Here is a 19709-nt window from a genome sequence, read left to right as displayed (position 1 = left end):
TGACTTCATATAATACCAATGACCAATGATAGGCCAATACACCGACTAAATCTCCAATTATAGGCCAGTATTCATTTTAATTGACTAATTGTAGGCCAGTATTAGGTCATTTTTTATGGAAATTTAAAAGATTAAAAATTCATTGTTGAAACAAATTGTATTTTTCTTGCATTTGAATAAAACAATAAAAAAAACTATGTTTTAAAGTAACTACTGACTTTTGCAAATATATCTTAATTATAATTTTCACTGTTCCTGAAAACAGCTGATCGCGTGTAGAGAAATCAGATGATGGACCACCGCCAGGAAACTGGTTTGGAAAGTAGCCATCATAATTTGGCGGGAAATACGGATTCACACTGAATAAACCATTAGAATCAATATTAGAATTACTTAGATGTTGCACCGTATTTTCGCCTACTCTAACAAAATGACCCTTCCAGCTGACTAATATATATATGATAGTAACTATTACACCCCCTTTCACCCCATTCCCTCCCCTCCTTCTGTAGGAAAGTACTGACCAATAAATAAGGACTAATGTAGCAACCTAAATTGACAAAATTTCCTTTGTTACAATATCCACGTATATTATATCTATTATTATTAGATGTAATAAATAAAAATCCATGAAAAACAGAGATGTAAAGTCAGAAAAGGTTTATGTATAAAATCAGGGAAAAGGAAATGATATTCTGACAAACAATTCTCTAGGAAAATTTTCCCACAACCCCATTCCCCTTTTCCTCCCCTTCTTACCCACCCCTCTTCAGTTACATGAAAAAAACAAGATATACCCACCCCCACCTAACTTTCAAAGGTTTTGTGATTTTTTTTGTAGAATTGATTGTTAGAATAACTAGGCCTGGTTTAAAATGAACTACAAAAACTTTCTTCAAAGTTTGTCGCATATATGCCGAATTTTACATTGCATCAGAGTGTGAGTGAAATGATATAACGAGTCGACCCTTTATTTAAATTTAAAATGTTAAGAAATGTGGATTTTTGTTCTAAGGGCGATTTCTTCTGGGAGCGTTGGAGGTAAAATCTTCCAAATAAAGAAGAAATCCCAAACTTCAGACACCACACACACATAGATACACAGAGAGACCTCTTGTTACTTTTATAAAAGAAGAAGTACAAACCTTGGAAGAGGAAAAGGATTGGGCAGAGGATCCTGGAAGTTGGGGTTGTTGGGGTCCACTGGAGGTAAGGCAACTTCATCACTTAATAGAAATATTATCTATAATACAAAGTAGCTTGATGTCTGTCCGTCTGTCTGAAGCTTAAGATCTCAGTAACCACTGAGCCGATTGGGCTCTTAATATGCCTCCTGGTCCGGGGATGGTTTAAAGCTATTTTCTTGGGCGGTGGACAACCCCCCCCAAAATTTTTTCTTTTCTTTTTCTTTTTAAATCTAAAAAAAATAGGTTGATTAAACCTCTTGGGGCAAAGCCCCTAGAGGCTAGGGGCGAAGCAGCTAGTTTTACATATAGTTACATCCAGAGAGGGAGGGGACATTGGGCTGTTTATTAAACTAGTACCCAAAGTTTTATTATAACGTCTTCTTATGCATTAAGGTCTTAACTTTGGGGACTTTAGTGAATTTTGATTTGTTGGCTCTTTAAGTTGGCTCACTAATTTCAATCTACTTAAGGGGTAATTTTATGTATTATCAGTGGGTATGTACACCAATTTTACGGCCATTGTCTTATCCCATTAGATCACTGAGTTATAACTGTTATCTTAAGAATCTTATTAGCTAGACAACGTATGAAAATTAAAGTAACCTCCCAATTATAATGAATCCCTAAAACATTCTTGAATAGGAGCCGAGAAAATCAAGTTTCCCCCATATCGTTACGGACGGACAGACAAAGTGAATTAAAGAGTAGCTTCGCTACTGAAAATACATATTATTAATTGTTTCCTAGATAAAATAGATATGTATATGTAAATAAATAAAAAAAAATTCAATAGCGATACTGTTCTTCACCACGTTGAAGTCACCACTTATAATTTTAATAACTTTACTTAATAATCGTTTTTATTTAGAATGGGCATCTATTCATTGCCCTTTCTAAGATATCAGCCACTAAACTCATAAGCATATACTCAATCTACTCTTTCACCTTATTATTCAACTATTAGCTTCTTATGTAAACAAGGGTGCCAACATTTATAAAAGCAAAGCTCTAAAATGGTAGGACAAACAAATATAAAGACTTGTAAAGTGTCAGAACTTAATAATCAGAATATAAATGCATACAAGGCGAAACAAATTGTAAGTAAATTTGTTAAAAACAGTATAATGCTTAAGGACATTTTTAGGACTTGATCATAGAGATGCTTCGCTTATAACATGGTACTTTGTTGTATTCCAAAAATAAGATAAATCGGATAATTATATTGCATAAAATTTTTTCATTAAAAAAGTTAAAAGTTAACATGTTTAAAATTGACGTACGGACATTCAGGAAACGATTATAGAGTTGTTTGCATTCTAAATCGTAAATTACTACTAAAGGAATCACTATACGAGTTTAAAGTTGATAGGACAATTCTAACAATGAAAAAACCTTTCCGTTCCGGACGTCTGGACGGACAGACAGACCCTAGTTTAAGAAAAGCTTAGATTATAAAGATGACCAATTAGAACAATTGTTATTTAATTTTACCTTAAAAGGTCATTGGCAGGAATCTCCACAAAATCTCTGTTTAATTCAAAGTTGGTTCCAAACTTGAATGGGTCAAATCGGGGTGGATTTGTAGGCCTCTCGGGTCTTAAAATAACAAATATAGATACATAAAAATATCAATGAATACTGAATAGTCTTGTAATAATCTTGTAAGATTTTTATACAACTGGCAAATTAAATTTCACATTCTTTCCTGTATGGCTTCAAAACTGATTAATATCCGCTGGATTAAAACCGCTATACTAAAAAATTATATATGGCATCGTTTTATATCGAGTTTTCTATAAATATAAAATGTACAATAATAATATCAAAACCAGTTTTAATCTTATAATTGTACATTTTAATATTCGCGGATAGCTGTCTATCTATAATACAATGCAATAAATAATTATTACAAAAATTATCCTTAACCTGAAATTTACAGGCTGTGCCAGATTTGTGTTAGGGAACCTTTGTGGACGGTCGTTTCTTGTTGCAGGATCTTGGATTGAACCCTGGGCTGGCAGGGAGCCTTGCGGTGCTCCGAAATTTCCCTCACCGTCAGCAAATCCTTCCTGAAATTTTATTTAGACTTACATCATATTATTTAAAGTAGTAAGCTTTTTTTGTCTATTTGAAAGGATCTCACTAACCACTGAACCGATATGGTTCTTCTTTACAGTGAAGCTTCAAATAGGCCCAGAGATGGTTTTAGGCTTTTTCATTTTTATAAAAAGGTCTGTCTGGGTATGGTTTTAGGCTATTCTGCCCTTCCACATCCCAACCAACAAATAAAGGATAAAAGTCATCTGAAAAGAAACATGAAAGGTAATTCTTTTTGGTGTAAATTTATTGTATTGATTGTTAAGAATGTGAAAAATCAACATGTTTTAAATGGACGTACAGACAATATGGTAACACTTATAGAGTTGCTATGCTTTCTTAATCGTACCTAAATACTACAGGAATCACCATGCAAAGTTTCAAACTGGTAGAACAATTCTAATATGTCTAAATTGACGAAAAAAGCTACCTGAAAAGAAACAGGGAAGTTAATTCTTGTTGGTGTAAACTGATTATTGAATTGGTTCAGCGGGTTGGATCCTTCATATGATGGTAGCTCATTGCTTTAATTTTGTCAATATCAAATTTTTTATGCTTTTTTGTGTATATATTTTTTCTTACACTTTCACTAGACAATTAATAAACTTCACTAAAACTTGTGACGATCGGTCCAGCTATTTTTAAGATCTTTGTGGACATACACAAATGAATCTATAATTCACTTTGTTTGTCCGTCAGTAGTACTGTTCGTAATGATAATTTTAACGGCAGCTGTTGAAGATAGACGGCTGAAATGTTTGGTGAAGATTCCCTGTATCAATGAGCATCAAGTGTATAATTTACTTTGTCCGTAATATTTCAGATTAATTGAATTTGTCTTTTCATCCCTCCAAAAATTTTAAGTGCTTCGCTGCTCAGGGATCTAAGGGACACGCAATTGGCCGATGTACGTATATTCCCAAAGATAATACACTGAATTATTATTTCTGTAGATTAAAATTAGGGGTAGAAACGTTTGAACACTAAACTTCATAAAGGAACCAATCCAAATTCACTAAAGCCTCCAAAGTTATTAAGCTAACAAATAAGAAAACGCTATTAAAAAACTTTGGGGACTAGTGTAATAAACATATTATCAACTCTATTTATAAAAATACTAGTGGCTTAAAAGTGATATTAGACTTTCTTCTTGATGTAGGCGAAAGGTTTTTCTGTGAGGAGCAACATCGCTGGATTTACTGCGCCCGTATTATCATCCTAGAAATAAAATTATTGCAAGCACGTTCCTTCTTTTTAGACGTATTGTTATGACGTCACACATTATGACGTCTTCAAAATATTGGAAAATTGATAAATTGACGTCACCGAAACTGTCCCAATTTTGTATAACTTTTGCGGAACAAGTTCCAATTACGTCATATTTTTCTTTCCCGAAAAAGAGAAGGGGGAAAGAAAAAAAGGGAAGGGGGGAAGAAAAAAGAGATGGGAGAAAAGGGGGTTTTCCTCATCTCTTTTGAAGAGATTTTCTTCCCCCCCTCCCTTTTTCGGGAAAGAAAAATATGACGTAATTGGAACTTAGTCCGCAAAAGTTATACAAAATTGGGACAGTTTCAGTGACGTCGATAAATTTATTAGTATTTCCAGCATGGCTTCGAAACCGATTAACATCCAGTAAATTATAACCAGTTTTCAACCATACTGAAAAATAATGTATTGCATAGTATTACAGACAATTAAATATAAATTCACCATTTAAATGAGAAGCATTTTATAGTGCCTATTAAAAAATATCGTCACACAATACAGATGACGAATAACAGGCCAGTACATATTGTAATTGATGAATGGTAAAATGTATACGTCATTTTTAATTTATCAATTGCTTCTTTAAGGACAAAAATTTACATAATTTACCTTGTAATTCAAATACTCGAGGGAAGATAATCTGGCCCTGGATGCACTTGGTAATGGCCCAGCTGTGGTTTGAACCTAAATATAATAGATATACAACATATAGATACACAATCATATAAGATAATCTGGCCCTGGATGCACTTGGTAATGGTCCAGCTGTGGTTTGAACCTAAATATAATAGATATACAACATATAGATACACAATCATATAAGATAATCTGGCCTTGGATGCACTTGGTAATGGCCCAGCTGTGGTTTGAACCTAAATATATAGATATACAACATATAGATACACAATCATATAAGATAATCTGGCCCTGGATGCACTTGGTAATGGCCCAGCTGTGGTTTGAACCTAAATATATAGATATACAACATATAGATACACAATCATATAAGATAATCTGGCCCTGGATGCACTTGGTAATGGCCCAGCTGTGGTTTGAACCTAAATATAATAAATATAAAATGTGTAGATCCTCAAACACTTTTTTAGACAAACAGAAACATAGTGTTTTAACAACCAGACCTCATTATTGATTAAAAAGTGTAACCATTTATTTCATATAATAAGTCTGCTTTAAAAATTATACTGTCCAAAATTTGCCAATTTTTAAAAGAGAAGCTTTTCTATAATTAGGGTCAGTCAATTCGTCTGTTTGAAACTGTTAGCTCTTTTCCTTAATTTAGAAATGTTAGAATTGTTCTAACGATTTCAAACTTTGCTTGATGATTCCTATAACAGTTTACGATTTAGGAAGCGTAGCAAATCTATAAGCATGATCGCACGTCAATTTAAAACATATAGTGTTTATGATTGTCCTATTTATCTGCATTTTAGAATAATGACCCCTATGACATTAAGGTTTAATATTATAAGCAAAGCATCTATATAATCAAGTTCTAAAAATGTGAATCTATCCTTAAACAGTACTCGGTATATAAGCAATTTTGCAACAAATTTACTTATTATTTTTGCAGTGGCGTGCGAAGCACTTTGTCTAGGGGGGGGGCATTTTGAAGATTTTGTAAAATTTTGCCCCCACCTAAATCAAAGTGCCCCGGGGGGGCACTTTGCTTTAGGGGGGGGCATTTTGATTATATATACTAATTTTGAATAAGGGCGTTTTAAGGGGTGGGATTATTTGATTATGGGCCTTCTAGTCCTTATCCCTTCTTCCCCATCCCTTCCCCCATCCCTATTTCCCATTTATATCCCCATCTCTTCCCCCCCCTATCTCTTCTCCCCCATCCCTTCTCCCCACCCTGCAATGACCGAAGGGAAGGGAGCTAGAAAGCATCTTTGAAAAAAAAGTACAGAAGATAATTTAACCTTCCCCCCCCCCCACCACAAAACATTATTCATGGGTGGAAGGGGATGTTATAAAATCTCAGCAGGAAGGATGAATAACCCCATTAAAAAAAATTTTTTTTTGGGGGGGAAGATAAAAACACTCATTTTGGAAATAATTTACCAAAAATTAACCTAATATGTAGCAAAGCACAAAAAAATCATTAATAAGAATACAGACAAGTAGATTTAAAGAGCATCTGTTGAAATAAATATATATTTTAGGTAGAAAAAGTCACAAATTCTTTTTCCTGTATGTTGTGTGATGACAGTCAAAGTAAATTACATACTGGATGCTCGAAACAGAAATTTTATTTTTTTAATATTATAATCCACAAAAAAAATTTATCTTACCATAAAAACCAAAGATATAAAGAACTATGTAAAAAATAAAAAAAAATTACTTGTCCTTTCATCTACAGATATAAAAATCTCTTAGAAATATGGAAAACTTTGGGGTATAGTCTCTTTTGTGGCAACGCCTCTTAAGGGGCATGTCGTCGTATTTTCATAGTAGCTTTTAATAGGTTATTGTAGGTTAAGTTAGGTCAGGTGATTTCCCCGCAGGGTTAGGCAATTGGCCCCGCAGGAGCTATAAATAGGTGAAAAGCTACTGTGAAAATACGACGAAATGCACCTTAAGAGGCAATGTCACAAAAGGGACTATACCCGAAATTAAAAAGATACAAAAATAGCCAAAAACGTCCTGAAAAGCAGTCCGACCTCCATGAATTTTTAATAGTTAATTATACTCCATAATGATGGGAATGTCAACATTAAGTTTTAGCCTTCTATCTTTAATTGCAGTTGAAAAAATCACATTTCCCCCTTAGCATTACGTACTGACAGCCATAGTGAATTATAGAGAAGCTAAAAAGTTATATCAACATATTCTACCCTCTTTAAATGGCACTTTAAAACTCTGTTAATTTTTGATTAAGTGGTGTTTCCAAGGATTTATAAGGATGGTGCTTGAAGCACACCTAAAAATATTTACTTCCCCTTTGAACTAAAATCAATTAAAGACAACAAGAGTGGCATATTTTATCAAGTTAGGAATATATATAGAGTGTAGTTAGTTTTAAGGGTTTTTAATGAAAATTGCCATAAAAAAAACATGTCTTTTTGTAAGGTTATGTACACAAAAAAAATGATAAACTTATCCTGAAAATAATATGACATCATATATAGTTATTCATTTAGACGGACATACAGTGTTGAGAAAAAGGCTTAGATAAATATCAACGCTGTTTCTTTTTTATATAAAATAGCTTTTTGATTAAATATTTGTTGTTTACACATGTTTTTATAGAAATAAAAACAAAATATACAATGTGATAAAAAGCAGAAACCATTTGGAAGGGCGCAAAGCGCAAATTTTTTTCTTCAAATATGCAGGGAGGGAGGGTTTTTTTTGCTATTTATTACACTAGTCCCCAATATTTCATATAAAATTTTCTTATTCATTGGCTCAACAACTTTGGGGACTTTAATGGAATTTTGATTGGTTGGTTAATTAAGCCAAGTTTGCATACATTTCATCCACTAATTGTAATCTATAAAAGGGGAAATTTTGTGTATCATCATTGGGGATGTACAAAATTTCTTTGGTAAAAAGTTTATATTATACAAAATAAAATGCTTCCTATTACCTGGTTTGTTATGTTCAGTGAAAAAAGATTATAACCTAATATCTACACCAAGGTTAAATGAATAGTAACTGTCTGTTTGGCGCGAAGCGCCGAAATTTTTTTTGGAGTATTTTTTGATCTTTTTTTTGAAAACTTGGATAGTTTTGCTTTTTGTAGGGTAGGGGGCAAAAAGGGGCATTTTTGTTGACCAGGGGGGGGGGGCAAAATGGGGCATTTTTCAACATTTAGGGGGGGAGGGGGGGCGGTGGCTAGGGGGGGGCAGGGGGGGGGGCGTTTTGGTCGCTAGGGGGGGGGCGCGGCGATTGCCCCAAATGCCCCCTTCGGTTCGCACGCCACTGTATTTTTTTATACATTTATGTTCTGCTTATTTAGTTCTAACAGTCTACAAACGTTAAAACCCTTACAGCTCGGGCCCCAATTCCCACCTTAACAGATCCGGGGGGGGGGGGGGTCATATTGACCCCCCCTCTATCTCGGATCCTGTTACAGTTAGAGACATAACATTTTTTTTTCTGGGGGTTCATGTGTATTTTTAGAGAAAATTACTTTTTCTAGTCATAGCAGTAAGACCGCTCCTTAGCCGCTTTTTAGCGGCCAGCCGCTAAATATTAAAACAGCTGTAGAGCGGCCAATTTTAAAGGTAGGAACACCAAATTTTAGGACGAACTTTTATTTTTTATAACAAAAAAATTACTTTTTCTGACCATCGCAGAAAAACGGCAAATAACGGAAACCGCCATTTTCGGCGGTTACGGCGGTAAAACGGCGGTTGGCGGCGCCAATTAATATTTTTATCTGTTTCTGATCACAATAAAAGACTACATAAAAAATTTGGTTGGTCTAGAGCTGTTTTGAAATTCGGCAGCTGGCAGCTTAAAAACAGCAAAATTACAGGTAGGAAATAGAAAATCGGTCAAAAATCGGTCAAGGAGTGGTCAAACGGTCATGACCTTAATACTCACGGAAGTTTATTATTGCTCAAGGATGTTCCACAAAAATGTTTAGGTCTCTAGCTGTAATAGAAGCCACTATATACATGATGTAAGTTTATAGTAAAAGCCGGACAAAAAATCGGTCATAAAATCGGCCAGGAAGCGGTCAAACGGTCACAACACCACTATTCTCAGATGTTCATTGATATCCCAGTATTCACCAAAAAAAATTTAGGTCTCTCTCTTAGACACAAAAGTCATAATGAAGAAATTAAGATTTATTTAGATTTTTTTCTAAATTTGGTGCCATCTAACCGACTTTGACCGGACGCCACGACCGACACAGACCAGATATCCTTATAAGACCAACTCTTGCCAACGTGTAATTACTAAACTTAAAAAGTCATGAAGTCACAACTCTCTATCTTACCTACAAAAAAAATGACATTGAAAAAACTAGAGGGGGGGGTCAATATGACCCCCCCCCCCGATCTGTAAGGGTTAATGTTCGTTTGTCTTATTTAGAGCCTTGCTTTTATGGATGTTGTCATCCTTATTATATAAGGATTGATATTTGTTTTAACCTTGTTGTAAATATATCCAGAATCTTTAGTTTCTTTTCTTTCCAATCTTCTTATAAATTCAGGCTGTATGTCCTAAAAAACATTTTAGTGACTGTTTTTTGTATGCTACTAGCAGCTATAATCCTAGAGGCCTGTTAGAACACTGTAAGAATGGGGGTTGTCAATCCTCAACTTTAAATTTAAGATTTAAAAAAAAGTTCTTAAAAAATTGGGATGTGGGGAGGTATTTAATTCCAAGACGATATCTCATGGAAAGATGGGCTAAAAATAGACCTTTCCTAGACATAAAAGAATCTTCAATATATAGAGAATCGTATCAGACCATTTGACCGCGAGATTATTTGGTTCAACACACAGAAAAATAAAATTGTTTCTTTTACATTATTATAAGGATTATTATTGGCGTCCTTACAAAGCAAAACGCAAAGTAGCTGCGTTAGCCAATGATCTAAAGGGATCAGACAATGGTCAATGAATAGATGCTCATCTCCGAAAATAATTCACAAAATATTTCTTCAGTAGACTACAATTATTGGTAAAAAAATTGGACACCCAACTTAATTAACCAACCAATCAGAATTCTAAAAAGTCCCCAAAGTGGTCAAGCAAAAGAATAAGAAAACGTTATTATAAAACTAGTATAATAAACAGCACAATGTCCCTTCCCTCCCTGGCTTTACCTTTAAGTCTGAGCTTGTCTTATCATTGAAGAATCCTTTGGCATAATAGTATTTAGGATCCGGAGTCGGAGAACGGGTGGCTGCTGGAAAATGGGTCTCCGGGGGCGGTTCCCTTACACCCTAGATATATATGAAGATAATTAATAGATAGATATATGTGAGGTCAGAGAACGGGTGGCTGCTGGGAAATGGGTCTCTGGGGGAGGCTCCTTTACACCCTAGATAGATATGAACATAGTTAATAGATAGATACAGATTCGGCGAAAGGGTGGCTGCTGGGAAATGGGTCTCCAGTGTGGTTTCTTTACTCCCTAGATAGAAATGAAGATAGTTAACAGATAGATAGGTCAGGTGTTGGAGAACGTGTGGCTGCTGAAAAATGTGTCTCCAGGGGTGGCTCCATTACACCCTAGATAAGTATAAAGTTAGTTAATAGATATATATATTTGGGTTCGGAGAACAGGTGGCTGCTGGAAAATGAGTCTCCAGGGATGGTTCCCTTACACCCTAGATAGATATAAAGATAATTAATAGATAGATAGATCTGAGGTCTGAGAACGGGTGGCTGCTGGAAAATGGGTCTTCGGGGGAGGATCTTTTACACCCTAATAATATAGATTGTCAGGGATGTTAAGGGATAAGACAATGGTCAATTAATAGATGTACATTCCCAATGATGTTACATAATATTTCCTCTTCTGCAGATTTCAATTAGTGGTTGAAACGTTTGGACATTCAACTAAATGATCCAACCAATCAAAATTCAATAATAGCGCCCTAATTTTTTAAGCAACTATCAAAATAAAGTGACTATAAAACTAATCCAATGTCCCCTCCCTTTTTTGTTATTTTGCCTTTACTATGAAGTAAATTTTTGGTAGTTGTATAGTATAAAGTCACCTTTTTAACAACTGGCGGTTTCGTGGTAGTGGTGGGTCCTCTGAAAACCGGTTTTGCTGTTGTAGGCGTTGTTGTCCATTGTGATATTATAACAGGGGCTTGTTCCCTAAAGATCATTTGTTAATTTCTAAGAGTTTATTCAGAGATCTGAGGGGATAAAACAATGGAAGATAAATTGTTGTACATACCCTACAACGATATTTTCTTATTATTAAGAAAATTTTATTTAAATAATAATTTGTCTAATATAATAAAGAATTAAATAACTTTACCTAACATCCAGAATTGGTATTTCACTGGCGTTTGGAAACTTTACACCTGAAGGCCTAAATATTACAAAATGAGTTATGTGATTTATTTTTTGAACGATTTTAAAATAAATATTTGGAAGATTTTTAAAATAAAAAAAAATTGTTATTTAAATTAAACTTAATTGACAGAATGTCCAAGTTAGTGATATAATAAAGATGATCCTTTTTTTTAGGGAATCATTTAATTGTTTCAGAAGCATATTTTATATTGCTACAACACATTTACACCATTTAAATTTCTTTTTATCTTTCCTTTAAAATATTGACAAACGGAAAGATGAGTTGCATAGAAGAGGCATAAAGATTATGGGAATCTTCACAAAAAAATTACACTGTACTCAAACTCATACTATACCTGTAAGCATTATGTGGATTGGCATATAATTGTTTATATTCCTCACTGTTGGCCCATTCTACCCATTTGGAAGCCGGCCAGTCTTTCCATTCCTAAATATTGACAAATTGTGCGAATCATTGTGTTTCAGAATCCAGTGAAATCGGAACCGTTTCTTCTCGGGAGAAAATGTGGGAAGGTGTTATTTGGATATTTCTATAATTATATTCATCACTATTGACCCATTCTATCCATTTAGAAGCGGGTCAGTCTTTCCATTCCTAAATATTGAAAAATTGTGTGAATCATTGTGTGTCAGAATCCAGTGAAATCAGAACCGTTTCTTCTCAGGAGAAAATGCGGGAAAGTGTTATTTGGACATTTCTATAATTATATTCATCACTATTGGCCCATTCTACCCATTTAGAAGCGGGCAAGCCTTTCCTTTTATTAATAGTGAAAAATTAGCCAATCATTTGTGTGTTAGAATCCAGTGGACAAAGACCAAACTGCATAACTGCACTTTTGATTCCTGTGACGTCATATAATGAGGAAGATGAAAGGAGAAGTGGTAAAGAAAACCCCTAAAAAAGAAGAATATGACGTCAAAAATGGTGCAAAAGTTATGCAGTTTGGTCTTCGTCATCCAGTAAAATCGAAACTGTTCCTTCTCAGGAGAAAATGCAAGAAAATGTTATTTGGCCATTTTATAGCTATAATCGTCACTGCTAGGGTGGATCAATTTTTGAATTTAACATTAGTAGACAATGGCAAGGGTTACTGGGCCAATATAAAACCCTGTGGAACTTGAAAAAGGTTTTTTAATCCAAAAACAACTGGCGCGCGGAGGGTATAAAATGTGCCAGCCCCCTTATAAAACAAAAAATTGAAATTCCTTCAAACACAGGCATGATGCATATCAAAATGACCGCATTAAAATGCTAATTACAGATCTGAAAACTGTTTTGAAAAATATTGTTTAGTCTGAAATGATTTTCAAATAACTTATAAAATAAACAATTTTGACTAAATCAGCTGTTTTTAGGTACTTAATGAGATCTTATTCAAACTAGGAGCATTATTTTTCAAAACAGTTTTCAGATTGGTAATCAGCATTTCAATGCAGTCATTTTGATTTGCAACATGCCTGTGTTTGAAGGAATTTCATTCTTTGGTTTTATAAGGAAGTGGGCACATTTTATACCCCCCACGCGCCCATTGTTTTTGGATTAAAAAAAACCCTTTCAAGTTTTATAGGGTTTTATATTGGCCCAGTAACCCTTGCCAATGTCTACTAATGTGAAAATCCAAAATAGATTGCAAATCAACCCGCCCTACTGTTGGCCAATTCTACCCATTTGGAGGTGGGCCAGTCTTTCCATTCCTTAATAGTGAAAAATTGTGCTAAACATTGTTTGCCAGGATCAAGGAAAATCCGAACTGTTTCTTCTCCAGAGAAAATGCGGAAAAAAGTAATTATGCGATTTTTATGGTTATATTCATTAATTTTGGCCCATTCTAACCATTTAAAAAATAATAAGTGCTTTTCTTTCAAATATACAGTAGACATACATTGAACTGTATTTTATACATGTACCTTAAGTTTTATAATAAAGTTCTCTTAAACTTTCGCTTAAAAACATTGAATACTTTATTAGTTAGTTCCTAACTAATTGTGTTCACTCTTTTCAATCAACCAATTTATCAATCTGAGAGTTTATGCATGCCATCATCCTTGTTTGACTTACCTCTACTTGTGGATTATAAGGATCCTTGAAGAACTTGGATTCAATGAATGGCCTGCTCAGCTCAATTACTGAAACACACATTGATATTTATAACATAAAAAATTATATATTCAATACTATATAAATCCACTATTGGCTACGCCCCTAGAGGGGGAAGGGGAAATCGACCTACCACTTTCAATTGTAGTCTTAAAAATAAAAAGTTGATTTTTTTTTTTGGGGGGGGGGTGGCATTTTTTCTTCATGCGATTTCTCTTGGGAGGGTGGTGTTATCCTCTACACTGTGGAGAAGAACCATATCAGTTCAGTTTACAGATCCTATTACTTTTACATAAGGATTACACTACCTGTCTCATTAGATTTAGAAGATTTTTCAAGTTTTTCTTTAGCACTATCCATGACAATCCAGGTTAAATTTTTTAATATTGTCGCTTGAACATCCTCCAACTGCTGTTTTGATTGAAAATCTTCCAATTTCTGTTTTGCCTCCTCTATAGTTCTGTTCTTTTTGTATTGGTCCTAAAGAAGATAATATTAGAACAAGGATGAGACAATGGCTGATAAATTGATATACGTCCCCAATGATGATACACAAAACTACCCCTCTAGTTTCTGTTTTGCCTCCTGTATAGTCCTGTTCTTTTTGTATTTAAGAAATTATTATCAGAGAGGGAGGAAGGGGACATTGGGCTGTTTATTGTCCTAGCCCCCAAAGTTGTTAGTAACGTTTTCTTATTTGCACAACAACTTTGGGGACTTCAGTTAAATACTTAAACGTTTAAAACAATTATTTTGATTTTTAAGAGTGGTAATTTTGTAATCATTGGGTAGGTACACAAATTTATTGACCACTGTCTTATTCTTTTAGATCCCTGAGATATTATTTAAAAAAGGATGAAAACCAGTGTTCTAAAAGGGTAAGGCAATGTCCGATAAGTTTATGTACATCCCCAATGATGATACACCAAAATACCCCTTCTGTAGATTAAAATTAGCAGTTGAAACGTTAGAATGCTTAACTTATTGAACCAACCAATGAAAATTAAAAGTCCCCAAAGTTGTGAAGCCAACAAAAAAGAATACGTTACTAAAAAAACCTTTAAAATAAACCTAAAGATTTATTTTAGTGAATATAGAGTTGCTACCCTTTCTAATTGTACCTAACTGTTTCAGAAATCCCCATGCATAGTTTGAAATCGATAGGATTTTCTAGCATGCCTACAGACGGATGGACCAACCCTTATTATAAAAAAGCTAGATCCCATGAAATGAATCAGAATGTCAACATGAAAACACATGAAAAGATTATAGATTTACTACGCTTTCTATATAACACAAAACTGTTTAAAAAATTCTCATGCTAATTTAAAATTGATAGGGATTTCATGTATTAAATCAGAGCTATCCATTAGAGACAAAAATACGGAATGATGAATTATAGATTAGCATCGGATTATAATCATGTGACATTACCGCAAACCAAAAGTTTGGATGATTTTCTTTGAGATAGTTGATCCAGTCTGTTTTGTTCCAATCAGGACGGTTTGGCAGCGGGGTTGGCGTTGTATATGGGGTAAAAGATACCTAAATAGTTATTTATCGCATTGTACTATAAACAACTTTCCGCGGTTATAAAATACAAAATTATAAGATTGAACCAGTTTTGTTAGCCCCAAGATGCCGAAGGCACGGGTTGACAAAACTGGTTTTAATATTTTGATTGTACATTTTTATGTTTGTAGAAAACTGATTATAATACATGATTTTTCAGTATGGCTTAGGACCGATTCTAATCCAGCAGTTATTAAACGGTTTTTAAAGCAATAATGGAATTAAAGTTACACAGGTCGCCAAAGGTGTTTTTTTTTTCAGTTTTGGGAAAAATTTCTTCAGGTTTTCCTTTGGATTAGGCAACTACCATGTATTGGCATGTCAGTAATATAAAAATACAAAATCTTTATAAAAATATAATATTGAAATAAAGCACCTTAGGTAGACATAAAAGTTTGGTGTTGAGACTATGCGAATAGAATTAAATTTAGATAAATGTTTTTCTGTCAGTCCTATATGTCCTTTTAAGTAAATTTATTATAGGTCAGGGGAAGTTTTATAACTATTTTGTGAGAGGGTACCTCCACCCTTCCAAGATAAATAGTCCCTTGAAAAAAACTGCCCCCCTTCCCAAATTTATATATACCTCTGGTTTAGTTGCATAATGTGAATATAGTAATTTGGTCAATAAATAGATTTTAAAGCGGTTCCAGCTAAAAATTTTACTTTCAACAATACAATATAAAATTTACCCTGTAAGGAACTCTAGTTGTAGGCTTTCCAATAGCAGATTTTGGGTCCCAAGGAGGAATGGTAGCATTGTTCACTTTTTCGTCTCCAAAATCCTTAAAATTATGCTACATTTATGTTTCAAATATTTAAAAATGATTATTTCAACAAATCAAGCCTTAAACTGTTTTTTTTTCAAAATCCTTCATTAACACAAGCCGCGCAATTTAAATTATAAAAATGTGCACATTTTTTTAACAACCTTGAAATCAATAAAACTTCAAAAATAAGGCCTTTGGAAAAATTGTTTTAAGGCATAATTTGTTGAAAAAAAAAATTATTTTTAAATACTATATGTATAAAATCAGATCCCAACCAGTCTAAAACCATATGAACGTATGTGTAGGCTCCACTTTTATGGTATGTTGTCATCCTTGTTAAATATTTACTTACTTTGAATATTGTGATTAATGTATTTCTATCAACTGGAGAATCTTGCATTCTTTGCTTCTTACTAAAAGTAAACAAATAGAAACTAATTAGCATTTAAAATGACAAGTCGATGGTAATGGCACAACATTTCTTAAAACATAAAACTTAATATGACACAAGATCTAAAAGACAAAAGACCTAAAGAGATCAAAGAAAAAATAAAGCAGAAAACCTAATACGTACAAAAAAAATTACATTATTTAAGAAAAAGTCTTTGAAATGACAAAGGAAAAATCTTCAAAACAACACTTTTTAAAATTAACTATTTCAAAATACGACAATACATGTAGGGTAGCGCACTCGAAACCCAAAAATAAATATTAAACTTTTTTTACGGGCCGAATTTTTAAAATCAGTTTAACAGTTTTCCTAAAGAAAGTGAGGTCTGTTTTATTACAAAGTCTCAAAATTCTTTTAACCCTAAAACACATTTTATCGGAAGATATTTATAAAAAGTCTTTTTATGTACACATTGGGTTTTTGTCCCATTAGGAGACTTTTGGAGAGAATTCACTACAGATTTACTAACAAAAATTAAGTTTTTAAATTTTTTGTGAAGTTTTCTCTAACCAATAAGTAATTCTATAGATATATATGTCCGGCCGCCAATATATAAAGTTAAGGGATAAATTAAAGGGGTAAATGTTTGAATTTGCTTGGCCCCTTTATAAGTTTGGCATTTTTAATATTCTATAAATATTCCCGCCACCAATAAGTATTTATTCTACAAAACACTTTGCCTGTTCGTTGGTACTTTTCTATCATTTTTGTGTTTCGCTATTTATAGATGTTGTAATCCTTGTTTTATCATATAATTAAAACAGATAAGAACCTTGGTTTTAATTTTAACACAATAACCTTGAATTCATACAGTTTAATAAATGACAAACAGTATTTAATTTTAGAAAATTTAAAATACTAAGTAGTAATTACTAGAATAGATAAGTTAAAACAAATAGATTTACAGGAATATATTGAGTATTGACTATATGACGTTAAAAAAGTTGACATTGGCTGACATATTGTTGACGACAGTCAAATAAAAATAGTATGAAAAAGTGTATTGCTTTCAAGCTATTAATACTTAAACAAGGATGACTAGACCCATAAAGCGAAGCTTAAAATCAAACACAAATTAGCACTTTATAGTGTCTAAACAAAATTTTATGTAAATTTTTTATTTTGGCAAATTTGCATAAAAACAGGATACTGTTTAAGGACATTTACTCACATGTTTTAAATAGATCTACGGGATTTCTGCCAATAATTAAAGAGTTGCTATAGTTTGTGAGATGTATATAACATGGGAATCATCATGCTAATTTATAAATCGATAGGATAGTTCTAACATGCCTAAATTAGGAAAAAGAACTATCTGATGCGGACATATGAACCGACCATAATTATAGAAAAGCTTCGCTTATTAATAAAATGAGAACTTAAGCTTGAGAAGGACAGACAAACAGACCGACAGACAGATGGACAGATAGACGGACAAACAAACTGGCAGATGGGCAGACAGATAGACAGACAAACAGACATCATTCTACTTTGTTTACTGACCTTGGGTTGATTACATTTAGTAATTGAGAGACATGATCCATCACTGTCAAAATGAAGTGTTAAGGACATACTTACATTTTAGAACTTGACTATAAAGATCCTTCGCTTATAACATTGTACCTTGATGTCCTAAGAATCATTAAAATGTGAACTGACCTTGGGTTGATTGCATTTAATAATTGAGAGACATGATCCATCACCAGAAATGTAGAAAATATGAAATCCTAACCATTCCTTCTTTGGGGAAAATGCGGGAAAATGTAATTTGGCCATGTTTATACTTATATTACATTACTGAAGTATTTTTTTCCAAAATATGAGAAACAATTGAAGAGTTTTGCTTTCAATAATATGTGGACTGACCTTGGGTTGATTACATTTAATAATTGAGATACATGATCCATCACTGTCAAAACAAAGTGTTCATGCAAAACAAATTATGCAGGGATCTAAAGGGATAAGACAATGGCCCATAAATTGATGTTCATACCAAATGATGATGCACAAAATTACACCTTGTGTAGATTACAGAGGTTAAAAAGTTTGACACTCAACTTAATTATCAACAACTAAAATTAAACTATGTTAAGCCAACAGATGAGAAAATGTTATCATAAGACATTGTCCCCTCCCTCCCTAAATTGTGTGCATGTGTGGCGAATATAATAATCTTTTTTGCCTATTTTTCATGTTAATATATTAGGATGACGACTTTTAGTACATATTCCATAAAGAGAAAGATTTAAAGTAACTTGGAGAAAATTACTTCTTAAGGAAAATACATATTTAATTAGCTATTTGCAGTTGCGCCCATAGCGGGTAGTAAAATAGTCTAAAACATTACAAGGCTTAAAATTAAAACTACATTAAAATGGAGAACTTGATCGGTTCATTGGGTAGCGAGATCTTAATGGACATACAAACAAAAAACTTCATTTGAATATGACATGATACAAATTAATAAACTTAATCATAATTCACTTTGAACATTTTTGGTAGTACACAAAAAAAATTATGTTTTGTATAAATGCCTGGCAGAAGCTTTTTTAATTTAGACACTTTCACTGATGTTTCATTTATCCTAAATTAAACAAAAATCAATTAGTTTAGAAAATCAAAACCTCCACAACAATTTACTTTTTCAGTCTGCCTTGTAATTTGTACATATATATAAACAAAGAAGTACAAAAAATCATGAGTTTATGGCACAAAAATTAAGAAACCAATCACACTTTTTTTATGGTTCAAAATATTCAATTTTGTATTATGAAAAAAAAATTAAAGAGATTTGTTGAGGTATATTCCCTGAAGAGTAGAGCCCAATCGGTTCAACGGTTACCGAGATCTTAAGCTTCAGACAGACAGAAAGACATCGTTCTACTTTGTATTATAGATTTACAAAATGTATGAAATTTATCTAAATGTTATTGATATTTCACAAATACATATAATTATAATTTGACATAAAAATTGCTATTTACATTGTTCATCTCCTATATACTAGGAGCCAAAAGGTGTCAGTATTGTAACCGAAGGCCAAATATGTCAGTGATCAAAAGGGATACGACAATGGCCGATAAATTGATCCCGAACGTTTGGACACTTAACCTAATGAAACAAACAATCCAAATTAATTAATGTCCCCAAATTTGTTAAGCCAATAAATAAAACTTTGGAGACTACTGTAATAAACAGCCCAATGTCCCCTCCCTCCCTGAATTT

The 19709-nt window shown here is 33.3% G+C and overlaps 1 protein-coding gene across 1 annotated transcript; it reads right to left on the bottom strand.

The window, feature by feature from the left end:
• Positions 1–57: 57 nt before the first annotated feature.
• LOC145332420 (uncharacterized) lies at positions 58–18396 on the bottom strand. The gene is made up of 20 exons (XM_080177418.1): positions 18351–18396; positions 16386–16446; positions 15942–16048; positions 15640–15670; positions 15126–15236; positions 14000–14171; positions 13653–13720; positions 11926–12017; positions 11532–11585; positions 11260–11365; positions 10360–10479; positions 9680–9751; positions 5160–5234; positions 4428–4502; positions 3715–3801; positions 3114–3256; positions 2679–2783; positions 1146–1226; positions 251–359; positions 58–84 (listed from the first exon to the last, which is right to left on the bottom strand). Exons 1-20 carry the CDS (start codon positions 18389–18391, stop codon positions 58–60), a joined length of 1737 nt encoding a protein of 578 aa, XP_080033544.1. The 5' UTR covers positions 18392–18396.
• Positions 18397–19709: the final 1313 nt, after the last annotated feature.

This window comes from Acartia tonsa, chromosome 11 (genome assembly GCF_053477335.1).
Source record: "Acartia tonsa isolate MP-2025a chromosome 11, ASM5347733v1, whole genome shotgun sequence".
NCBI classification, from domain to species: domain Eukaryota; kingdom Metazoa; phylum Arthropoda; class Copepoda; order Calanoida; family Acartiidae; genus Acartia; species Acartia tonsa.
Note: the sequence above shows the minus strand (reverse complement) of the source record. Positions and strands in the feature narration are given on the sequence as shown.